Source organism: Apodemus sylvaticus, chromosome X (genome assembly GCF_947179515.1).
Source record: "Apodemus sylvaticus chromosome X, mApoSyl1.1, whole genome shotgun sequence".
In the NCBI taxonomy this organism is placed as follows: Eukaryota; Metazoa; Chordata; class Mammalia; order Rodentia; family Muridae; genus Apodemus; species Apodemus sylvaticus.
In genome coordinates, this window is record NC_067495.1 from 62,730,058 (window position 1) to 62,749,574 (window position 19,517).

Below are 19,517 nucleotides of genomic sequence, written 5' to 3' on the forward strand. Positions count from 1 at the left end.
ATCAAAAGTTTAAGGCCTGCCTAGACTAGGATTCAGAGTGACTTCAAAGCCAGCCCGAGCAACTTAGACCCTAGTCAAAATAAAAACTAAAGAAAAGGACTAAAATCGTAGCTCAGTTATAAAGCATTTGCCTAACATGTACAGGGCCATCCATTCAGTCTCAAGTACTGCAAAAGCAAGCAAGCGAACAGGCAAGCAAGCAAACAAACAGTGTTTTGAGTTGCTCAGAGGTGAAAGGAGCAACTGATCAAGTGCCCTCACCACCCAGGCCCCGAGACAGAGGCAGAGATTTCCACCCCTGTGATTCCTCGCTTCTTTCTTAAACTCTTCTAAAACAGTCTTATCTTCAACCTACATCTATAAATAATACTCCATTACAGCTGTTCAAATAGTAATGGGGAAAAGGGCTGCCAGGCTGCTGCAGCCAGCTGGGCCAACAGTGTTCTATGAAGTGGGTTTGGTTCTGACCAGAAGGCCTCGGACAGGGCAGTGGTCTGAGAGACGCCAGTGGTCTCTCAGATGACCATCCAGCCCACGTCTCAAAGCCAACATGCCCACCACGTGTCCTGCTCGTGTGGGCCCACATCCTCTCCTAGACCTGGCTTTCCTAGCTAGTCTAGTCAGAGCTTACAGTTTACCAAGCACCTGTCACTTAAGATTTACTCCTCACTGTAACTTCTGATCAGCATCCGTGGGACAGGCTCAGGGGCGGCCCCACACAACCTTCTATAAAAATCATCAGATACTTGCTCACCAAGGCTGGAGCTATGAGAGAGAGAGAGAGAGAGAGAGAGAGAGAGAGAGAGAGAGAGAGAGAGATCCATTCTTTTTCTTTGGCTCTATGTAGAGAACGCAGACCAGGCCAGATGGAAATCATCACTATCCCACCGGCTCCTTGAGGCTGAGCAGAAGGGAGGCGCCTTCACTGCCTAGCCCCACCAGGAATGCCGAGGTTCCTAAGGTCAATTGTGGGGAGGGGGCAGGTTACTGTAGGTGATGGACTATTTTCCTTTCTCATCTTGAGAGCACTTCGTGAGCTGCTCTTTGTTACAGTAGAAACAGAAAACCAGAAAAGCCCAGTGGGGGTTGGCCAAACTTTTCCTTTGTTCTGCTGAATAGGAGGACTAGGCAAGGGACTGGGTGGGACCAGCACAGGGTAACAAGTCTAAAGATAAAAGACCAGGATAGAAGTCTAGAGATGACAATAACTAAACACGAAAACACACTGAATGCACCCAGTAAGGAAGATGTCTGATCCCTCCTCACAGGTCTAAATCTGCAGCCGTGAAAACTTGATTTTTAGCATCTATCTATCCATCCATCCATCCATTCACTCATCCATCCTATGACTATATCACAAACACCCCGCAGGCCAAGTCCAGAGTTTCTGGGAACTGGATAGGGGTGAGATGATAACAGGTAAGACTTCTAACCGTTTTTTATTTAGAACCAAGTCTTCTATAGTCCAGGCTACCCTCAAATTTACTATGTACTGTAGGTAGTAAATTTTATAAGGAAAAGAAAGCAGTGTAGTATGGAAGGCTAGAGCACGTCAGCGGTCTGTGGACAGGGATCTAGGTGTGAAGGTTGAGAAAGGGGACTCGTGAACATGCGTATACAGGAAGGTCCTAGCACTGAGTGGCGATGGGGTGAAGCAATGTTTAGCTGGTGTTCAGCTTCCCAGGAGGTTGTCCAGTCCTGTCTGGTGGTAGATTCTCTGCACAGCAAGCTATCCCCAGTGTTCATGAGCCCTGCTCCATCGAGACTCCATCTCATCTTTCACAACACAGGTGCCATCACAACCTGGGTCAAACACCTTTATCCATTACATGCTTGGGCCTCTGATGCAGTGCAGACTTGGCACCTAGGAAATGCTTACTGAATGAAGGAATAAATGGGTGATTGCTGTTTCCTCTGCTTTCTCTGCTGACTGGGTCATCCCCACCCCTGGACAGATGCTCAGCTTATCTTTCGTCCCATGGGAAAAGCCTCCCTTGGCCTCCTTGCACCTACCTGTAAACTCTTGACTATCCTTAGTGTTCCTCTGTGAAGCCTTCTTGACTTCCCCAGGCAGGGGTGATTCCTCCATCCTCTGAACATTCTAGCACACTCTAGCTCCCCTCCCCATCCTAGCCCTGATCACTCTACTGTGTTTGTCTGTTTTGCTGTCACCTCGCCTAACCTGTGATTTTTCTTAGTGGTAAGGACTATTTTTGTCACCTGTGTACCTCCAGCACTAGCCCTTAGAGGGTCCCCAATAAAAATGTATTGAAATAAGTCTGGGAATATAGCTCAATAGAGACTGTACCTAATATGTACAGAGCCCTCAGTTCAATCCCCAGCACCAAAAAGTGGAATCAGTTGGGGATGGGGGAAACAATAACAATTAAATTGTTTGTCAGCCTTTTTTTTTTTTTTTTGAGTTTGCTGGAACTGGCTTGTAGTGGTTAGTGACAGCCAATTGTTAAATATTTAGGAATGTGTGAGCCAAATGGTAAACATTCCATCTTTAAAAATGCAATTACACCAGAAAACAGAAGACAAACTGAAACCGAGAGACAGTCAACAAAATAAATGACCAGAACCATGCAATAGAGGATCCTGGAATGGATCCTAGAACAGAAAAAGGACTGTGTAGGGAAACCTGGTCAAATCCCAGTTATTTCAGATGGTGGTGCACCAAGGTTAATTCCCTAGTTTTGACAAATGCTTGATAATTATTCGAGATGTCAGCTGAAAGGGGAATTTGGTGAAGGGTACACAGGGTAGAAACCGTACAGAAAAGAGACTCGTAAGTCTAAAATTATCCTGGAATTTTAAAATAAACTGTTAAGCAAACATAGTAAAGTATATAAATCCGTGATTAGATAAATTGTGTCGAAAACACAGGTGATAAATACAACTTCTCACTTCCTAATTCTCTTGAAACTTTCCACACAAGCTTATGCCCTTGCACTTCTGGCTCTCCCCTGTGTGTGCATGGCACACTGCACCACAGTTCCTCACACTTTGTGCCACATTTATGTCACTTTGGAAGCTTGAAATGGGTCCAAATGATTGTATCTACATCTGAAAGGACCGCAAATCAGGGCTGGGCTTCTTGTCTGGGCAACCCTAGGCCTAAGAAAGTGATGGAGGCTGTGTGGGCTTAGCATGCGTGAGGTTCTGAGTTTCGTCCCCAGAGGGAGAGGGAAAGGAAGAGGAAGGAAGAAGGAAAGAGGAGGAGAAGGAAGTGGAGATGGAAGAAGAGTGGAAAGGAAGGAAGAGGAGAGAAGGAAGGGAAGAAGGAAGAAAGGAAAGAGAAAATATCAATAGCATGCATGAACCTTGAAACTGTGATGTGTCTATTGCTGGTGACTTCATGAGTGGTAAACATGATGATTTAACAACCAAGTTCACATAGTGACAAAGCCATGAGAGTTTAACGCTTCTTTAACGGTTCACTTTCTTCTTACTTATGAATATAAATGATCTACCTAGGAAGTGCAGTGGCCTTTCTGCCGCAACCAGAGTTTGGCTTTGAATAGAAGCCATCAGCAAGCTCAATGAAAGCACTATGTGAGATTCAATTGGCCGTATGAAATCTGCAACAAAGAATACCTAGCTCATGATTGTTTATAAATTGTGTGTTTTGTTGTCTTAGATAAGTAATGTATAGCGCTCACTTACCTGCACGCATGCAGTTTTGAGAGACCATTGATGAACATTTTTTTAGAACACCACTGATCCCAGTGACTCACTTTGTCCTTAATTGCATTAAAGAAAAGAATATCTGCGCCTCCTCTGTGCCACACCACACCATCCCTTTATGTGGAGACCTTGAGGTTTCTCTTTAGCTCAACTGTGTGGAAGCATTGTGGTCTCTATTTTACAAATGGGGCTATTGAGACCCAAAGAGGTTAAGTGAGGAGGCCAGGAATAAAACGTTGTTTATGTCTGCATCCAAAGCTAGTCATTAGTTCCTGTTGCTGCTGTAACAAATTACCATAAGACAATACAAATGTTTTATCTTATGGATCTGGAGGTCAGAAGTCCATAGCTATCTGAACTCATACTTGTCTGGCGAGTGGTTTACTCACATCTCTCCAGACCTATGTCATCTTTTTGATTAGCATATGTTTATTATACATAATGACAGGTTTATTATTGCATTTTCAAACACACACACACATATAAAGTTCTTTTTATCACAGTCATGCCCCATTACCTTCTTCTGTTCCCCTCCCATTCTTGCTTATCCTTTTCCTCCTCCCCGTCCTAGTCCCTCTTCCGAGTTCAGGTTTCTATTTGTTTGGTTTTGATGACCCAATGAGTTTCATTAGGATTGTTCACAGCTTTATAGGTACCAGTGGCAACTGCTGTGAGATCAAGGGCCAGACAGCTCTGCCATGTTCTAAGAGAGCATTTCCCAGCACTTCCACTGCCCCCATCCTTCGGCTCTTTTATTCTTTCTGCACCTTCTTCCAAGCTGCTCCCTGCACCCTGGAGGAGGGGATATAAGCGAACTACTTATGGCTAAACCATCACTTATCCTCCCCACCCTGACCAGGCCTTGTGCATCTTCTTTCTTCCTAGGTTTTCCTATCACCCTATTGTAGAAAAGGCCATGGCCTTAGAAAGTGTCCTTTCCCACTCTTGCTAATGGCACAGTCTGTCTGTGCTTACTGTTCCTCTGCACGCTCTTTCAGGCTCAAGCCCACCTTTCTCACGTTCTACACAGTGAGCTTCCTGCTTCCGGCCACGAGAAACCTCACCTACCGAGACTGCTCTGAAGTCACTCATGCCCACAGAACATGACAAACAGATACATCACACCACAGTTTGTTTCTGCCTTTGGTCTTGCCAAAAGTTGTTCCTTTCTATATGCCAAATTTGTACCCGCCCTTGAGGCACTATCTGAATTACTCCTTGAAGTGGGCACACTTTATTTTTAAAAATGCACTGTTATTTTTTCACAGTTCTTTGTATATGTGCAAGTGTGCACTTATGCACATGTGCTACAGGGCACTCGTGGCAGTCAGAGGGGGGGGTGTTGGGTTGGTTTTCTCCTTTTCCATCAGTAGCGCTTACTTTTGGCAAACAGATCATTTACCATTGTGGAGAAGCTACAGACTGGTGACCACTGGGCTAGATAATAGCCACCGATTGTGTCCCAGAACAATTAGGAATCTTTCTGTGTGGTCTGGATTTCTGGCTCCTTTTGAAAAACAGAAAATTCTGGTAATACCAGAAGTGCATTTCCACAGGTAACTGGATTGGGATGGTGGCTTCCCCTCTAGGTAGAACATGTGTTGCCCAGCCCTTCACAGTCCCCAACAGCCCTTATTAGATTTCCCCGCCTTTCTTCACTATCCTGTCAGCTTGGCTCATAAAGGCATTTTTATTATCCTTTCTGGACTATTTCTTTCATGCCCAAGTTCTCACGAATACCACAATCTCTTATATACATATGAAACTCTTTGGGTTTCTTTTGTTTCTCTCATGTTGGTACAGACATCACAGAGTGTGCCATCAGTACAGAGATGGAACAATTTCCCTTTAGGTGATTCTTTTTTTCATTTTATGTCTATGGATGTCTTGCCTGCATGTATGTCTGGGCACCATGTGTGTGCCTCTAGGTGATTTTAGAACATCTATGAATTTACTGTCATAGCATGAGAAGGCATTATAAAAGTAGCATTTGTTGACAGAACCTCATATCCCTGCATCAGAAAAACACTGTGTGAACGGTACTATTGCTCCCAAGTTACAGAGGAAAGCTGGAGTTCAGAGAGCCACACCCGTAGGGCTGGAGCCCTGGACCTGACAGTTCATGTAGTCAGGGCCAAAGACTTTGTTGTATAAAGAAGCTTCTGGAGATGGAGAGGAGCTGCCCTTAGGCTTTCTTGGAAAGAGAGCACAAACTCTGGGAGGATTTTCTGCTTAGAGATCAGGAATGTGCCACGTACCTGCACTGTGCCCCCTGCCCTCTCGGGAACCCCAAGCCTCCCGGTAGCCCACTGAAAAGGTGAAACAGATGAGGCCAGATTGCTGTTGGCATTTGGGGCCCATTTGGTGAGTCACATTTGATTCTGTCACAATCGACCAAAGCACCTTGCCTGTGTGTGCTCAGACCTTGCTACTATGCTGTCACCGGCTTGAAGTGTGGGGTGGGAAAACACAGAGAAATTATGCATGGCTAATTGTGCAGCAGAAGCAGGAAGGAATGTGTGCATGCCGGGGGCTCCCACTGGGGCAGTCGTCTGCTGTCATGTGTGGCTGAACAGCTGCAGGAAAACTTGTCTGGACTCTTGGATGCAGGGAGGGGGGGGGGATCTGGCAGACGTGGGTTGTAACTTTGGTGGCAGAAAGGATTTATAGGAAGCAGATATTTGGAGTCTAGAAACTTTTCTCTGGAACCTTTGCTTTCTTTGGCCCTCTGTTCTAGTCACCTCCAGCTCTAGCCATGGCTAAGAAAGGCGTTATGTAGGAAGACCTCAGCCGCGGGGCCGAAGTGTTCTTCAACACCTGACATGTCCAAAGACCCATTTTAGGGTCACCAAAATGTGCCTGCTCATTTTGGTGCATGTACTAAACCTCTGGACCACACGCTCCAGGCCAGCCATGAAGCGGGGAAGATAAGACAGGATGGGGCAAAGATGCTAGAGGCTCAGGTAAAAGATTGTCTTTCAGACTCTGTGGGATGCCCAGACTCCATGGCCCAAGCACACCCTCAGCAGTGCACTCGATCCCTTTGAAATCACACGGCTTCCCTCTTTCTGTGTGAGAAGGCAGAGGGAATGTTTGCCTATGCATCAAGAGATGAAACTTGAAGCTCCATAGTGATGCATCTAAGTAAAACCTGTTGTGTTCAGTGTGTGTGTGTGTGTGTGTGTTTTACTAGGGATGAAAGCTAGACTTTACATAAGCTAAGCAAATGCTGTGTCTGAGGTATACCCTGACCCTATTCATTACTTCTTACCGAGGGTTCCCTATGAGCCATGTGCTAGTCTAAGATATTGAAATTCATTATTTATTTAATTCTTAAAAGAAAAAGATCAAGGTCTTGAGTTAAGAGAGGAAGACTAAGTCATCAAAGGTCACCCAGGGAGTCAGTGGAGCATCTCAAACCTCTGAAAGCCCATAGTGTGAAAAGCAGTATCAGCAGGTGTTACAGAGGAGGGGACTCAGAATGCCCTGAAAGCAAAGACTCGGAAGTTGACCTGGGTGTGCCTTGGCTTTATGAGATGGAAGCAGGCCGGGAAAGGAGACTTGTGAAAGTGGATGCAGCTCACACACAACCCCTCAGCAGCCTTTCTGCAAGTAGCCACATGGACCAGGTGACCACGATGATGACCAGGATCAGCAGGCAGACACACCTACACAGTGGGCTGCTGCTGCCACCTAGGGGACAGTGGTGACCCGGAGTTTGGACTGTACAGAGCTGTGATTCAGTCACTTGGGGCACATTCCCTGTCTCCTGCTGGTTTCCGGAGTGGAGAGAGACAGCCTGGCCCTGTTCGGTGGTGGGGAGGGGAATGAGGCAGAGCGTCAAGTGCCGCCTCTGTTTGGGGAGTTATAAATAAATCCATCTGGAAGTGTTTGGGGGCTGTGAGAGCTGAGGGCTGGCCCCACAGTTCAGACCATGTGGCGCATATTTCCATCCACACCAGCCCCCCCAGTCCCTAGAGACTGTCTGAGCCGGGCAGGAACGTCTCAGGCCCCACCTCGACTACCAGCCCCCACCCAGGCCTCCTCTAGCCTGGTGCGATCCACATGATCGTGGCCAGCACTACTTTGAATTATTTCAGTGGGCCCTTGATGCCTAATGAAGGAATGATTTTTATTTTTATTTTTATTTTTTGCAGTTCAGCATTAGGCAGGCCCTGTGTTGGAAGTGAAGCATGCTAGTTTTTTTAGGATGACCTTAGCAGGCAGCTAAACCTGGCCCCAGGTATAAAGGCCCTGCCCGAGTGTACTTGTCCCTTTGGCACTAGCACCCAGCAGCACCGATGCTCAGTCAGAATGAAGTCATGAAATGATTTATTAATGTTTCAAGCCCTTGGTGCACACCCGCCTGTGCAAGATGAGGAAGACAGAAAATGACAGCCTCAGACAACTTGAACTTAGAGTTCAAGTTGTCCCTTCTCTATAAAGTACCAGCTCTGAGACACCCAGTGAGTGTCCATATTGTTTTCCCTTTCAAAAAGCCCTGTGACAAGGCCCAATTGATAAAGTAGTCACAGGAGGAGATTAACAGGAACTAATAAACAGAATCATAACCATAAACTTCTAGAAAAGTTATTTTTAAAAATTCACAATTACTTATTTCTCGAATTTTTCCATTGATATTTTTAAACTACAATGTCCAGGGAGTAGGAGAAACTTCAGACAGTAAAACCACGTGTGCAGTGTGCAGTGCACAGTGTGCAGTGTGGGGGCAACTGCACACCATTGGCAATTGAGGTTACACAGTTCTTCGCGGTGGGAGGCTCTCCTTTAGTGTGGATCACTCAGTGCCCTGACTTCCTGGCCTGAAATAGCAGTTGTACTCTGGAGCCACCGTGACATCCAGACATACCTCCCCACATATCCAGATATTTCCAGGGGACAGCAGCGACGAGCCCTGACTGCGGGTCATTTGGTAAGGAGTTGAGAGAAAGCTTCTCCAGCATGAGATGCTAAGTCAGCCCTCTGTGCTGACAAGTACATTGCTGCTGTGGAACTGGGAAGCTGGGTTTGCCCTGATGGTATAAAATGATGCTTAATTGCTGGATCAGATCCCAGAAGGCCACAGTCCTGCCAAACTGGGTTGGAGCCAAGAAGTAAGCACAAGCATGGCAGTTGGGGACCGACTGGTGACATGATTACTCGGGAATGTCCACAGGCTACTGCAAGCCAGCCCCAGGGACAGATGACAGGTTGGATAGGTGTTCTTGGATTAGAATACACTATGGTAGAACTCCATTAAAATGGCTACAGGTTAAGGCATTGGTGTTACAGGAAACCCCCGCCCCCCCCCCCCAAGATGAGCACTCAGATACAGTTTATAGCCAATTGAAGCTCTTTATTCCAGCCGGCTGGAACTACACTCAGGTATTCAGGACCCAAGTGTAGCCTCAAGTGTTTAGGGTAAGGGGATTTTAACGGTAAAAGCCACATCGTAGTACCTCACTCAGCAGCTGCGGGGAGAGGGGCGGTTCTGTACAATCAGGTCGTTTAACTTAGGCTAAGCTGTTAGCTGGGGCATCTGGACCTTGGGTTCTAAGACTAGAGTTAGATAATTTCCACATGACTCTGCATCAAGGACATCAGATTCAAGCTAAAACTAAAATGGCCTCGGCAAGATACAAGATGGAGGAAGCTCTGCACTGTCTTGCCCTGTCACATTAGGGACGGTAAAGAATGACAGCAGGATATAGGCCCATCATATAGCACACAGGCACTGTGCTGTCTCTTCTCTGCCTCATGCTCCAAGTCTTGGCATGAGCATCCTCATCCAGGGCTTCTTCTTGTATTGGACCAGTCAGGACAGTTAGTTATGCTTCTCTGCCCTCTAAAGTAATCAGTTTAGTTGTACAGGGGATTAAATCCAAGGCTCTCCATGGTTGGACAAGCCAAAATTATCTTCTGGCTTCCACCACATCCTACCAACATTTGCCAGTGCCACCTTGCAATCTGACCTTCATGACCTCTATCACCTGTCATTCTGGTCACTTGGTTCCAGATAACTTTTTCCAGGCCCCCTGCTTTCCTTGGTAAGGAAGGTTTGGGGTTCTGGAGATGAAGGCAGTTGCTATAATGGGTCAGCCAAGCATACATTTATTAACGTGCATCAGTGCCCTTCGGTGGCAAGCATTTCATGGAAGCATGTCCTGCTGGAACCAAATGACAGTCAACCAGGTCACTTGTTAGTAAAGAGCAAGAAGCATCAAGGTAAGAGCTGTCAAACTCCTCAGAGAGCTCTCAAGAGCTCCAAGGGCCACTAGAAGCCCGGAACTTCCAGAAGCCTCGCTCTTGCCTAGGAAAGGTAGGCACAGGGAAAGAAGAAACAAATGCTGAGCAGCCTCTGGCAGACACATGTGGCATACGGAGCTCATTGGCCCTTACTATGGCTCTGTGAGATACACAATGGCTCCATTTCTGAGATCAGAAAACTGAGTTCCTGGCTGGGTTCAGAGTATTGCCTAAACACACCCGCTTGAGAGAGTTGGATTCTGGATTCTGCTGTAGGTTATCCTTCCCTTGATGAGTGGGCCAAGATCAGATCCTTTCTGACTTTGGCTATGGTGCACATTTCTTTGGATTGATTTATGTAAGTGTAAACAAAACACTAGCAGTCTTTCCTAACTTTGGAACGGGCCCTCAGAGTCATGTGGGGTCCTCCACTTTCCAGCTGAGGAGTTCGTGAAATTGAAGCTTTTAACCTGAGAATCTGCAGTGTGCACAGAAACATGCAGGGTGCTTTTTTGTCATGATATACACCCAGACGTGGGCGCGTGCAGCCTGGGGCCAGGCTTCCCACCCATCTGCTCCCTCTCAGCAACCTCACCAGTATATGATATGGCTGATGCTTGCCTGGGCTCCCAGCCCCCCTCCTCCCCTCCTTTTTAATTTCTTTCAGATGTCTCCTCCACACTGTCCCCACTGTGGTCCATTGCTTTCACTCAGTGGGTGATGGATGCCTTCTGTCTGTTGGCAGCTACGAGTGGCAGGAAGTTGGACAGGGCAAATTGGGACAGCTTTTCTTGGAGTTCTCATGTTGATGTAGTTAGGCTAGCCCTTGTAGGTAGAGTGTCTGGTGACAGGGGTCCAGTGAAGGGGGCAAAATTGCATGCAGTCCCAGTAGAGGCTTGGCTCTGAGGTGAGACAGGTTAGCTAGAAAGCCCATGATGGCTGTTTTCTGAACTTGCTTTAGAGTCAGGAGTAGTGTAGAACCCTCTGAGTTTCCCAGAGCTGTGTGTCCTACGAGAGGGACTGTATGTTAGGATGCTCCTGTTATATAGAGGCCTTCTGAAATCTTGCTGACAACAGAACTCACATTGGTTTGCACAATGACATGTAGAGGAACAAGGCACTGGTCCTGGGTTGGGGCTTGTGCTCTGGCCATCTTAGTGGAGCAGGATGCCTGAGAAAAGCCTTCAGAACCTATTCAGAGGACGGTAGGAGAAGATGGGTGGAACTCAGCAAATCATGTGCTATACGCTCAGGAAGATGCTCTAATGGAAGCTATCATTCTGGACCGTGAATGTGTACAAATAAAAATAAATAAAATATATGGAGAATCTGAGCTCATGCTCACTTAAGCCTGTAAAATGACCAGTTAGCAGAAAGTTTGTGAGTTTGAAGCCAGCCTGGGCTACACAGCGAGATCCTGACTCAGCATGCAAGGGTCTGACTTAGATCCTCTACATCCATGTTATCGTTGTCTAGCTGGGTCTTCACATATGACTTCTAACAGCAGGAGCAGGGGCTGTCTCTGACTCTGTTGCCTTTCATACCTTTTCTCCCCACTGGGCTGCCCCATTTAGCCTCAATAGGAGAAGATACACCTAGTCTTACTACAACTTGATATGCCAAGGTGGGTTGATAGCCATGAGAGCCCTCATCTTTCCTGAAGAGAAGCGGAGGGAGAGGAAACCACAGTTGGTATGTAAAGATAATTAATTAATAATTAATTAATAATTAATTAAAGAAATCCTGGCTCAAAAGTAAACAAAAGACCCCAAGCCTAAACAACAGTGCAGCCACTTGTTCCCACACTCTGGTCCTCTGCAGATAGGTTGTGGTTGTGTGCCTGCAAGAGTTGGGTGCAGCCAGCACAGAAGCCCTGTGCAGAAAGAGCCCGGAAAAACAATCACCTCACTTTCTGTTTTCTTTCCATGTCCTTACAGGTGCCTGCCACTGGGTGAACGGGACTCGCAGCCTGAGGGCAAGGGAACTCGCCAACATAGCCAGCACAGGTCAGCACCAGGACCAAACTGTGTGGGGAGGGAAAGGCGATATGCAGAGGGGCGAGTGGACGATGGCCTCACAGGCGGGCGAGCTGCCTGTGTTAGTGACTGGCTTCTCCAGTCCCAACTTCCAGCTTCCGCCTTTTCTAGACACATTTCTCAATTACATTTCTCATTCCGTCACCCCTTGCCCCCTTTCCATGCCACTGTTAACAGCACTTAATGCCATCTATTTACATTCCCCATTAGCTTGTCCATCGCTCTACTCTCTCATCAGAATGGGAGCTCCAGCAGGGCAAAGACTTTGTTTTGAATACTGCTGTTGTTACCATCTGGTACATAGTAGGTACTCAACAAATAGTGAATACATGATTGAAGGGATGCACTGGCTCTGGCTACCCAAGGTGAGACTGTTCTTAACCTTTTGTGGTGGATTGTAGACATCCAACCTTTACTCATGTTTGCTGGTATTGATTTCTTCCAAAAAGGAAGAACCGTTGCCCTGTCTTCAGGTCTTCAGCTAGGGAAACCTTTGCCGCTCACAGGAGCATTGTCAACCTTAGCCTGCTGTGTGTTATCTAAGTGGTTGTTAGCAGCCACGGAGCATTGGCTCTTACTCAAAGACACCCTCTGCACTAGTGGACCTGCTTCGAAATGAGGATTAGAGCCACTTTCTTCAGGCTCAAGGGCAGGGGGTCTGGGAGCTATGTCCCCTGCCATCATGCTCATGAAATGTGTCGAATCCAGATGAGAAATGCAGATCTGAATTCCCGGAACACTGCAGTTGTGTCAAGGATGTTTTGATGACACAACTACTACAAATATATTCTTAGCAATGTTTGTGTTGTTTCAGCACTGGTGATGGAACCTGGGACCTTATGTGTGCTAGGCAATCAGTCTGCCACTAAGCCGCATCCCTAGCCCATGAATACACTATTATTGTGAGCAAAATCAATTCGGCTGCGGTTAAAATCCTCACCGTGTCCACCCTGCTCCCGAGAGATAGCCACTGTTCTCTACATGCAGTGCTTCCCTTCTTTAGGATCTTCATCTCTGAATACAGCTTGGTTTTACATGGAATCTTAAAAACAATTTGATGCACCAAACGCAGTAGTCTGCAGCTAGCCTTTCTCACTTAACAATGTCTTGGAAACCTCTGTGTGAGGGGCGTCTACCTCACTGTTCTTGTGATTCAACTTTATATTTTAATCAATGCAGAGTGACTTGCCATTTCAAAAAGAATACAGGCTCTCTGCCCCCAGCTTTTCTCTATGCTCAGAAATCCAGAACAGCACACAAACAGGCTGCATTTCCACACTGTAGAGTCATGTTTACCCAATGCCTACTTAACCCTTAGCAATCATTTTTGAAAAACACATTTGTGTGTCTGTGCACACTAAGTACCTGAACAAGCCGTGGTGTGGAAGTCAGAGAACAGCTTGCAGGAGCTAATTCTCTTCTTTCCATGATGAGGGGCTGAGACCAGAACTCAGATCATCAGACATCTTTACCCCCTGAGATATTTCACCAGCCCCGCCATTTCTTTGTCTTATTTCATTGACTATGTCTATTGTACACTCTATTATGGTATGCAAGGATATTTTCATACAAATATATGTTATACATTGAACACATTGTCCCATACCCCTTCCCCTACCTGTCTGCACCACCTTCATATTAGTCCCCTTTGTGAAAGTTTCCCTTCTATTTCCATGTCATATACATGATCTTTTGTATCTATATAAAATCTAGGGATCACAAGTGAGAGCAAACACGTGGCATTTGTCTGTCTGAGACAGGCTTAATTTGCTTAATATGAGTATATCCCCTTGTAGTTATTTTCCTGCAAATTGTTTAACAACTTTGTTCCATTTCTTGAATTAGGTCATTTCAACAAAATTAAATAAAAAAATGCAATCCATCATCATGTTACCTTTAGGGATTTCTTTTCATTGCCACCATTATTTACAACAGTGATTCTCAGCCTATGGGTCACACCTCAGATATCCCATTTATCAACTATTTACATTATGATTCATACGATTAGCAAAATCACAATAGTAAAGTAGCAACAAAATAATTTTATGAGCCGGGCAGTGGTCTCGCACACCTTTAATCCCAGCACTTGGGAGGCAGAGGCATTCAGAGGATTTCTGAATTTGAGGCCAGTCTAGTCTACAGAGTGAGTTCCAGGACAGCCAGGGCTGCACAGAGAAACCCTGTCTCAACAAAAACAAAAAAAAATAATAATTTTATGGTTGGGAGGTGTCACCACAACCTGAGGAACTGTATTACAGGGTCCCAGCATGACTGAGGACCATCAGGAAGACCGAGAGGCACTGCTCTGGAGAGTCATTGACAGCTTGCCTTCATTTGTTTATTTCTTTGTTCAGCAGTCCTTTATTTTGCCAAGTGCTTTTCTGTGGTTTGATGTATCAAATAATGTTTATCCATTCAGGCATTGGAAGTCATCTGGAGTGTTTCCTAGGTTTGGCTTTTACAAATAACACTGCTATGGGCAGCATTTTAGTGGACGTAAACTTTAATTTCTCTGGGACAGTTGCCTAAGAGTGCAGTTGCTAGATCATATGGTACTTGCATGTTTAGTTTCTAAAGAACCTGCCAAACTGCTTTCCAGAGTAATCTACTATTTTACATTCCCACCAGCAATGTAGGAGGGATCCAATTTCTAGACACTCTCATCAGCGTTTAGTGTTGTCACGTTTTAGTAAAATGTCAGACATCCAGATAGGTGTGCTAATGTCTCTCTGTGGTTTTAACTTGCATTTCCCTGGTGGGTACTGACATTGAACATCTTCCCATGGGCTGTAGTGACAACCATGTCTCCTTTTCCGTAAATGTCTATTTATGTCTTTAGCTCATTTTCTGCTTGGGTTGTTTGAATTTCTAACTGCTGAGTTTTCAGAATTTTTAATACATTCAAGTGCTTAGTTAGACAATATGTTTTGCAAATATTTCTCCTAGCATTTAACTTTTTAAAAATTCCTCTTAGTGGGGTCTTCCACAAGGTGAAAGTTTTAACTTTGATAAGGTACAATTATTCAATTCTCCTTTTGAGTCAGAATTCTTTTGAGTCAGAGTCTTAGAATGCAGCCCAAGCAGGCCTGGAATTCAAGGATCCTTCTACATGGTCTGGCTTATAAGCCCAGCTGTAGATTTGAGTTTGAATTTCTCTTCTTTTCCTAATTTTCAGATTTTTAAAAAGGTTTATCGTGGATGTTCGAGTTTATTAGATGCTTTTCTGCATTAATTGACATGATCATATGATTATTTCTTTAATATGCTAACATGATTAACTAAATCAATTGTATAGAATTAGGTAAAATTCTCTGAACAGTTGGGAGAATTTGTCAGTAAAACCATTGGACCCGGATATTTCTGTTTTCAGTTTTAAACTTTAAACTTGTATCTCTCATTTTTTTATTTATTTTTATGTTTTTAAACTCAGGGACAATTTTATTATAGCTTAAAATGAAAACCCAAAGTCAGACAAGCAGCAGACCTCAGTAGCTTCCCAAAAGAGAATGGAGGGGACAAGGGGGGTGCTACTTTAGTTAAATGGGCATGGAGATTAACCTTATGGTGGCAGACAGCTACATGATGGGACAGGGTCTTTATAGAAAGAGTAAAGAACCCATTGTGTTAGGGAAAGCATACATAAAACAGAGGTAAAAAGAAACAAAGTTATGGTGTTACAGGCATGGTGACACGCGCCTGTAATCCCAGCACTTGGGAGTCAGAGACAGGCGGATTTCTGAGTTACAAGCCAGCCTGGTCTACAAAGTGAGTTCCAGGACAGCCAGGGCTACACAGACAAACCCTGTCTCGAAAAACCAAAAAAGAAAGAAAGAGAGAAAGAGGGGGGGAGGGGGAAGGGAAAGAAAGGAAAGGAAAGGAAAGGAAAGGAAAGGAAAGGAAAGGAAAGGAAAGGAAAAGAAAGAAAGTCATACTTTATTGAGTATTTCAGAAAAGTGGACTGCAGTAGGGAAATCTGGGAAGGAAAAGTACCTTATCACATTAAAGGGATAATTATTCCTCCTGTTTCTTTAGCATAGTTTAAGGTTACCCTGCCTTCCGGGGAGTGGTCTTGCCTTGTTAAGGGATGTTTTTTTGGCCAGGTGATTGAACCAGCTAACTGGAATGTGAGGTCTCCATTCAGACTAGAGATATATTCTCTTGATCAGAAGGAGGTTCCCTTAATGGGGTCTTTCTCTCTACTCTAACAACACCCCCGCCCATGAAGAGGAAATCCTAAAGTCATTAGGAGATAGGCAGAAAATGGTGGATAGAACCCGTTTACACCATGGAAAACTTTGTTCTTGTTCCAAAACTGTCCACCAGAAGGGGCCGATGACACTGGAAAAACTCAGTGCAGAGATTTTCAAATCTCTTTCTTATAAGGTAGAGGAGGAAGTCTATATTCTTTTTTATAAGGCTCATTCACTTTATCCAAGTTATCAGTGTGCAGTTCCCACAGCACTTTAAATGCCTTACTGCTGTGTCCATACCACAACCCATTAAGTACTCTGGATTTAATACTTTCTATATTTTAATACTTTCATTCTATTTTCTCTAAAGTGTTTTTGGCTTTTTTTTTTTTTTTTTTTTTTTTTTTTTTTTTTTTTTTTAGCATTCCTTATGCATGCTTCCTGGCTTTAGAATGAGTTTGTTAAATCCAATGAATAATTTCTGTGGTGATTTAGCTGGAATAGTAGTGAGCTTATAGACTGCTTTAAGGAGACCAGATATCTTTTTCCTCCTTCATGAGATTTTTTTTTCTCCATTACAAAGACCACCGGAGCCTGCATGAAGGGCAGCCAGGGCTAAAGAACACACAGACTCACCTCCCTGACTTATACCCTCCCCCTGTTTGTGTCTGTTTGTGAAGGCCCAAACTTCAGGCTTTAGAAATTAAATATTTATTTTAAATCTTTAACAGGCTGTGGACGCTTAGTCTGTTGTTCAGTGGTACCCATGAGTAGAAGCAATGCTTTCTTTTCCTGATCAGAAAGAAAAAGAAGATATAGTCAGGAGCATACATAGTTAAGCGCTGTCGCTGTCAGGAAATTGGTGGTGGTGGGGGAGTGCTTTCCTAGGTAGAGTTGAGGCAGAGAGAAAGTCATGATGGGTGGAGTGGGTGGGAATACCAGTGGATGCAGAAGCATGAAAGGTTACTCATATCTTTCTTCTGTGGCTCTAGAGCCAGCGCATCTGCCCACCACCATGTCCGTTCAGTGCTGCTACTAGCCGCAGGTACCTACATGGAAACCAAATGGACCTTGATGCTTGGCTCAGGCTGGAGCTGTCTGAATGATTCAATGGGCTCTCTCCGGTGCAAACTTTAGGTCTACAAAGACCTTCAGCATCATGGGGAAGCAGTTGTTAGCTACAGCTCTTCACACTTTGCCCAAAGGGAACAGTAGGACCTGGGTTGGGGTTTCTTTGGCTTCCACAAATGCCATCTGGGCAAGCAACCCTGTGCCCACCTATGTTCCATTTAGCCCACAGGATAGACAGTGTTGTCACACATCTGGATTCTCTTCTACACGTTTATTGTCTCCAAAGCAGGGGTGGGACCTTAGCTGCAGCCTGTGCTCTGTGTTTCTTGCAGTCTAAGAAAACAATCAATATATTACTAATAAAGAAAATAAAACTGGCAGTGCAAACGCCAGAGGCAATGAGGACTTTAGCAGTATAATTTTTTGATTTACCAGTAAATCCTTCCTAACCCCAGAGCTATGTCCATATCATGTTCTTGATTCACCTGCACACCCTGCCAAGGTTCCAGGGTCATCTGAGTCGCCTCTCTCTTCCATCTGTTCCGATTTCTGGTGTACATTCCTAATCCACAGCTCCTGCCTCTGTCCCCTGCTCCATTTTGTTTTGTTTTGCTTTGTTTTGTTTTGTTTTAGAAACAGTCTCACTATTCTCAACTATGTAGCTCTGGTTGTCCTGTAACTCACTTTGTAGACCAGGTTGGCTTGGAACTCATAGAGATCTGCTTGACTCCACCTCCCAAGTGCTAGGATTAAAGGCATGTGGCAGAATGCGTAGGTCTGTGCCCTCCCCCCTTGCTCCTTAACTAAAAACATTTCACACACTCAGCTCCACACCTGTCTACCTTTCTCATTAGGAGCTATTTTACAGCTTTTATTTTATTTTTTTTTTCTGAAACGGTAAATGTTTGCTATAATGCTCGAATTTCAAAGTCCTTTATGACATCATCGGCTAACTGACCCTTCCTGATTGTATCTGGTGTGTGTGAGTGGAGGAGGGGTGCAATTTGATGCTGTGGGAAGCCCATCTCACTGTGAACTTTGGAGTCACACATAACTGAGTCATATAGCCCCTCCCCTACTCTTTAGCGGTTTGTTCCCTGCCTTCGCCCCCATCTTCCTCTGGTCCTCAGTCTCTATTCCCATTAGAAGTTGTAATGAATCAACGCGGGGTGGGGGTAGGGGTGTACTTGTCCGACATTGGAGATGACAAGTGCTTCCAGCATTGGAAACCTGAATAATGCTGGGGTTCACACAGGACTGGGGCCCAGGAGGGCAGAGCAGGCCATGTGTCTCCCCCCCCCCCCCCGCTGGTTTTGAGTGAGCAGAGCAGCTCTGTGCAGCTCCGCGCGCGTCACCAGGCGCGTGCGGAGGCGGCAAGAACGGCGGGCGGTGAGTCACGGTCCCCGCGCACCTCCGGAACTGGAGGCTGCTCGGCGCAGCACAGCCCCCGCCTAGCTCCCCGCTCCTCCCCGCTTCTTGGGGGCGGACGGGCGGCATCAAAGCCCGATTCGGGAGGCAGAGGGCGCTGCTGTGCAGCTGCTGACAAGCCAAACCTAGAAGGTTGGAGCTGCCTCTGGCTGGGAGGGATGAACAGTGGCCCAGAGGCGGGGCGAATGGGGGAAATGAATGTCAGGGCTGCCTTGCTGTTTTTAAGAGAAAGGAAGTGTACTTCAGAATGATTCATCCCTGCACAGAGGGATGAGGCAGTGGCTCCCCCCACCCACCCACTGCAGGAGAATGCCTTTCTTGCTTAGCCCAAGCTGTCTAAAGTTGGCAGCATTGTCCTCTCCTCAGAGAGGGTCCCTGATAGAGCAGGTGATCTCTTTTCAAAATGAATCTGGCCAGGGGAACTAGCCTGCAACCTTCTTTCCTCTGATGATTGCCACTTGAGGAACACTTTCCTCTAAGATTTGAGCTGACAATAATGCAGGACAAGAGAAAGTGCTCTATTTACTGGTGACAAAAGTTCCACTGTGGTGGGTTTTTTTTTTTTTTTTGTCTTGAAATTGCTGTGTGTGTGTGTGTGTGTGTGTGAGAGAGAGAGAGAGAGAGAGAGAGAGAGAGAGAGAGAGAGAGAGACCTTGAGTTCTTGCTCAGGGTAGAATCCAGAGCCTTGTGTATGCTAGATAAGTGCTTTTCAACTGAGCAGCTTCCCCAACCTCAAACTTAAGCTCCATCACTCATTCATTCAGAAAATCTTTGCTATGTTTGAAAGTCAGTCACAGTGCAGAGAAGGGGGGGAGTCGAATGTTAAAACAATGATCTTTAGCTGAAATCCGCTTAT

At 45.5% G+C, this 19,517-nt stretch overlaps 1 protein-coding gene across 2 annotated transcripts in view; it reads left to right on the forward strand.

Moving 5' to 3' along the window:
- Nhsl2 (NHS like 2) overlaps nucleotides 1–19,517 on the forward strand; it is a 243,405-nt gene that overhangs the window by 87,933 nt on the left and 135,955 nt on the right. For both annotated transcript variants that reach the window (XM_052170385.1, XM_052170386.1), the window contains exon 2: nucleotides 11,874–11,942. In XM_052170385.1, the coding sequence (XP_052026345.1) occupies nucleotides 11,874–11,942 (69 nt within the window). The remainder of the gene's footprint in view (nucleotides 1–11,873; nucleotides 11,943–19,517) is intronic.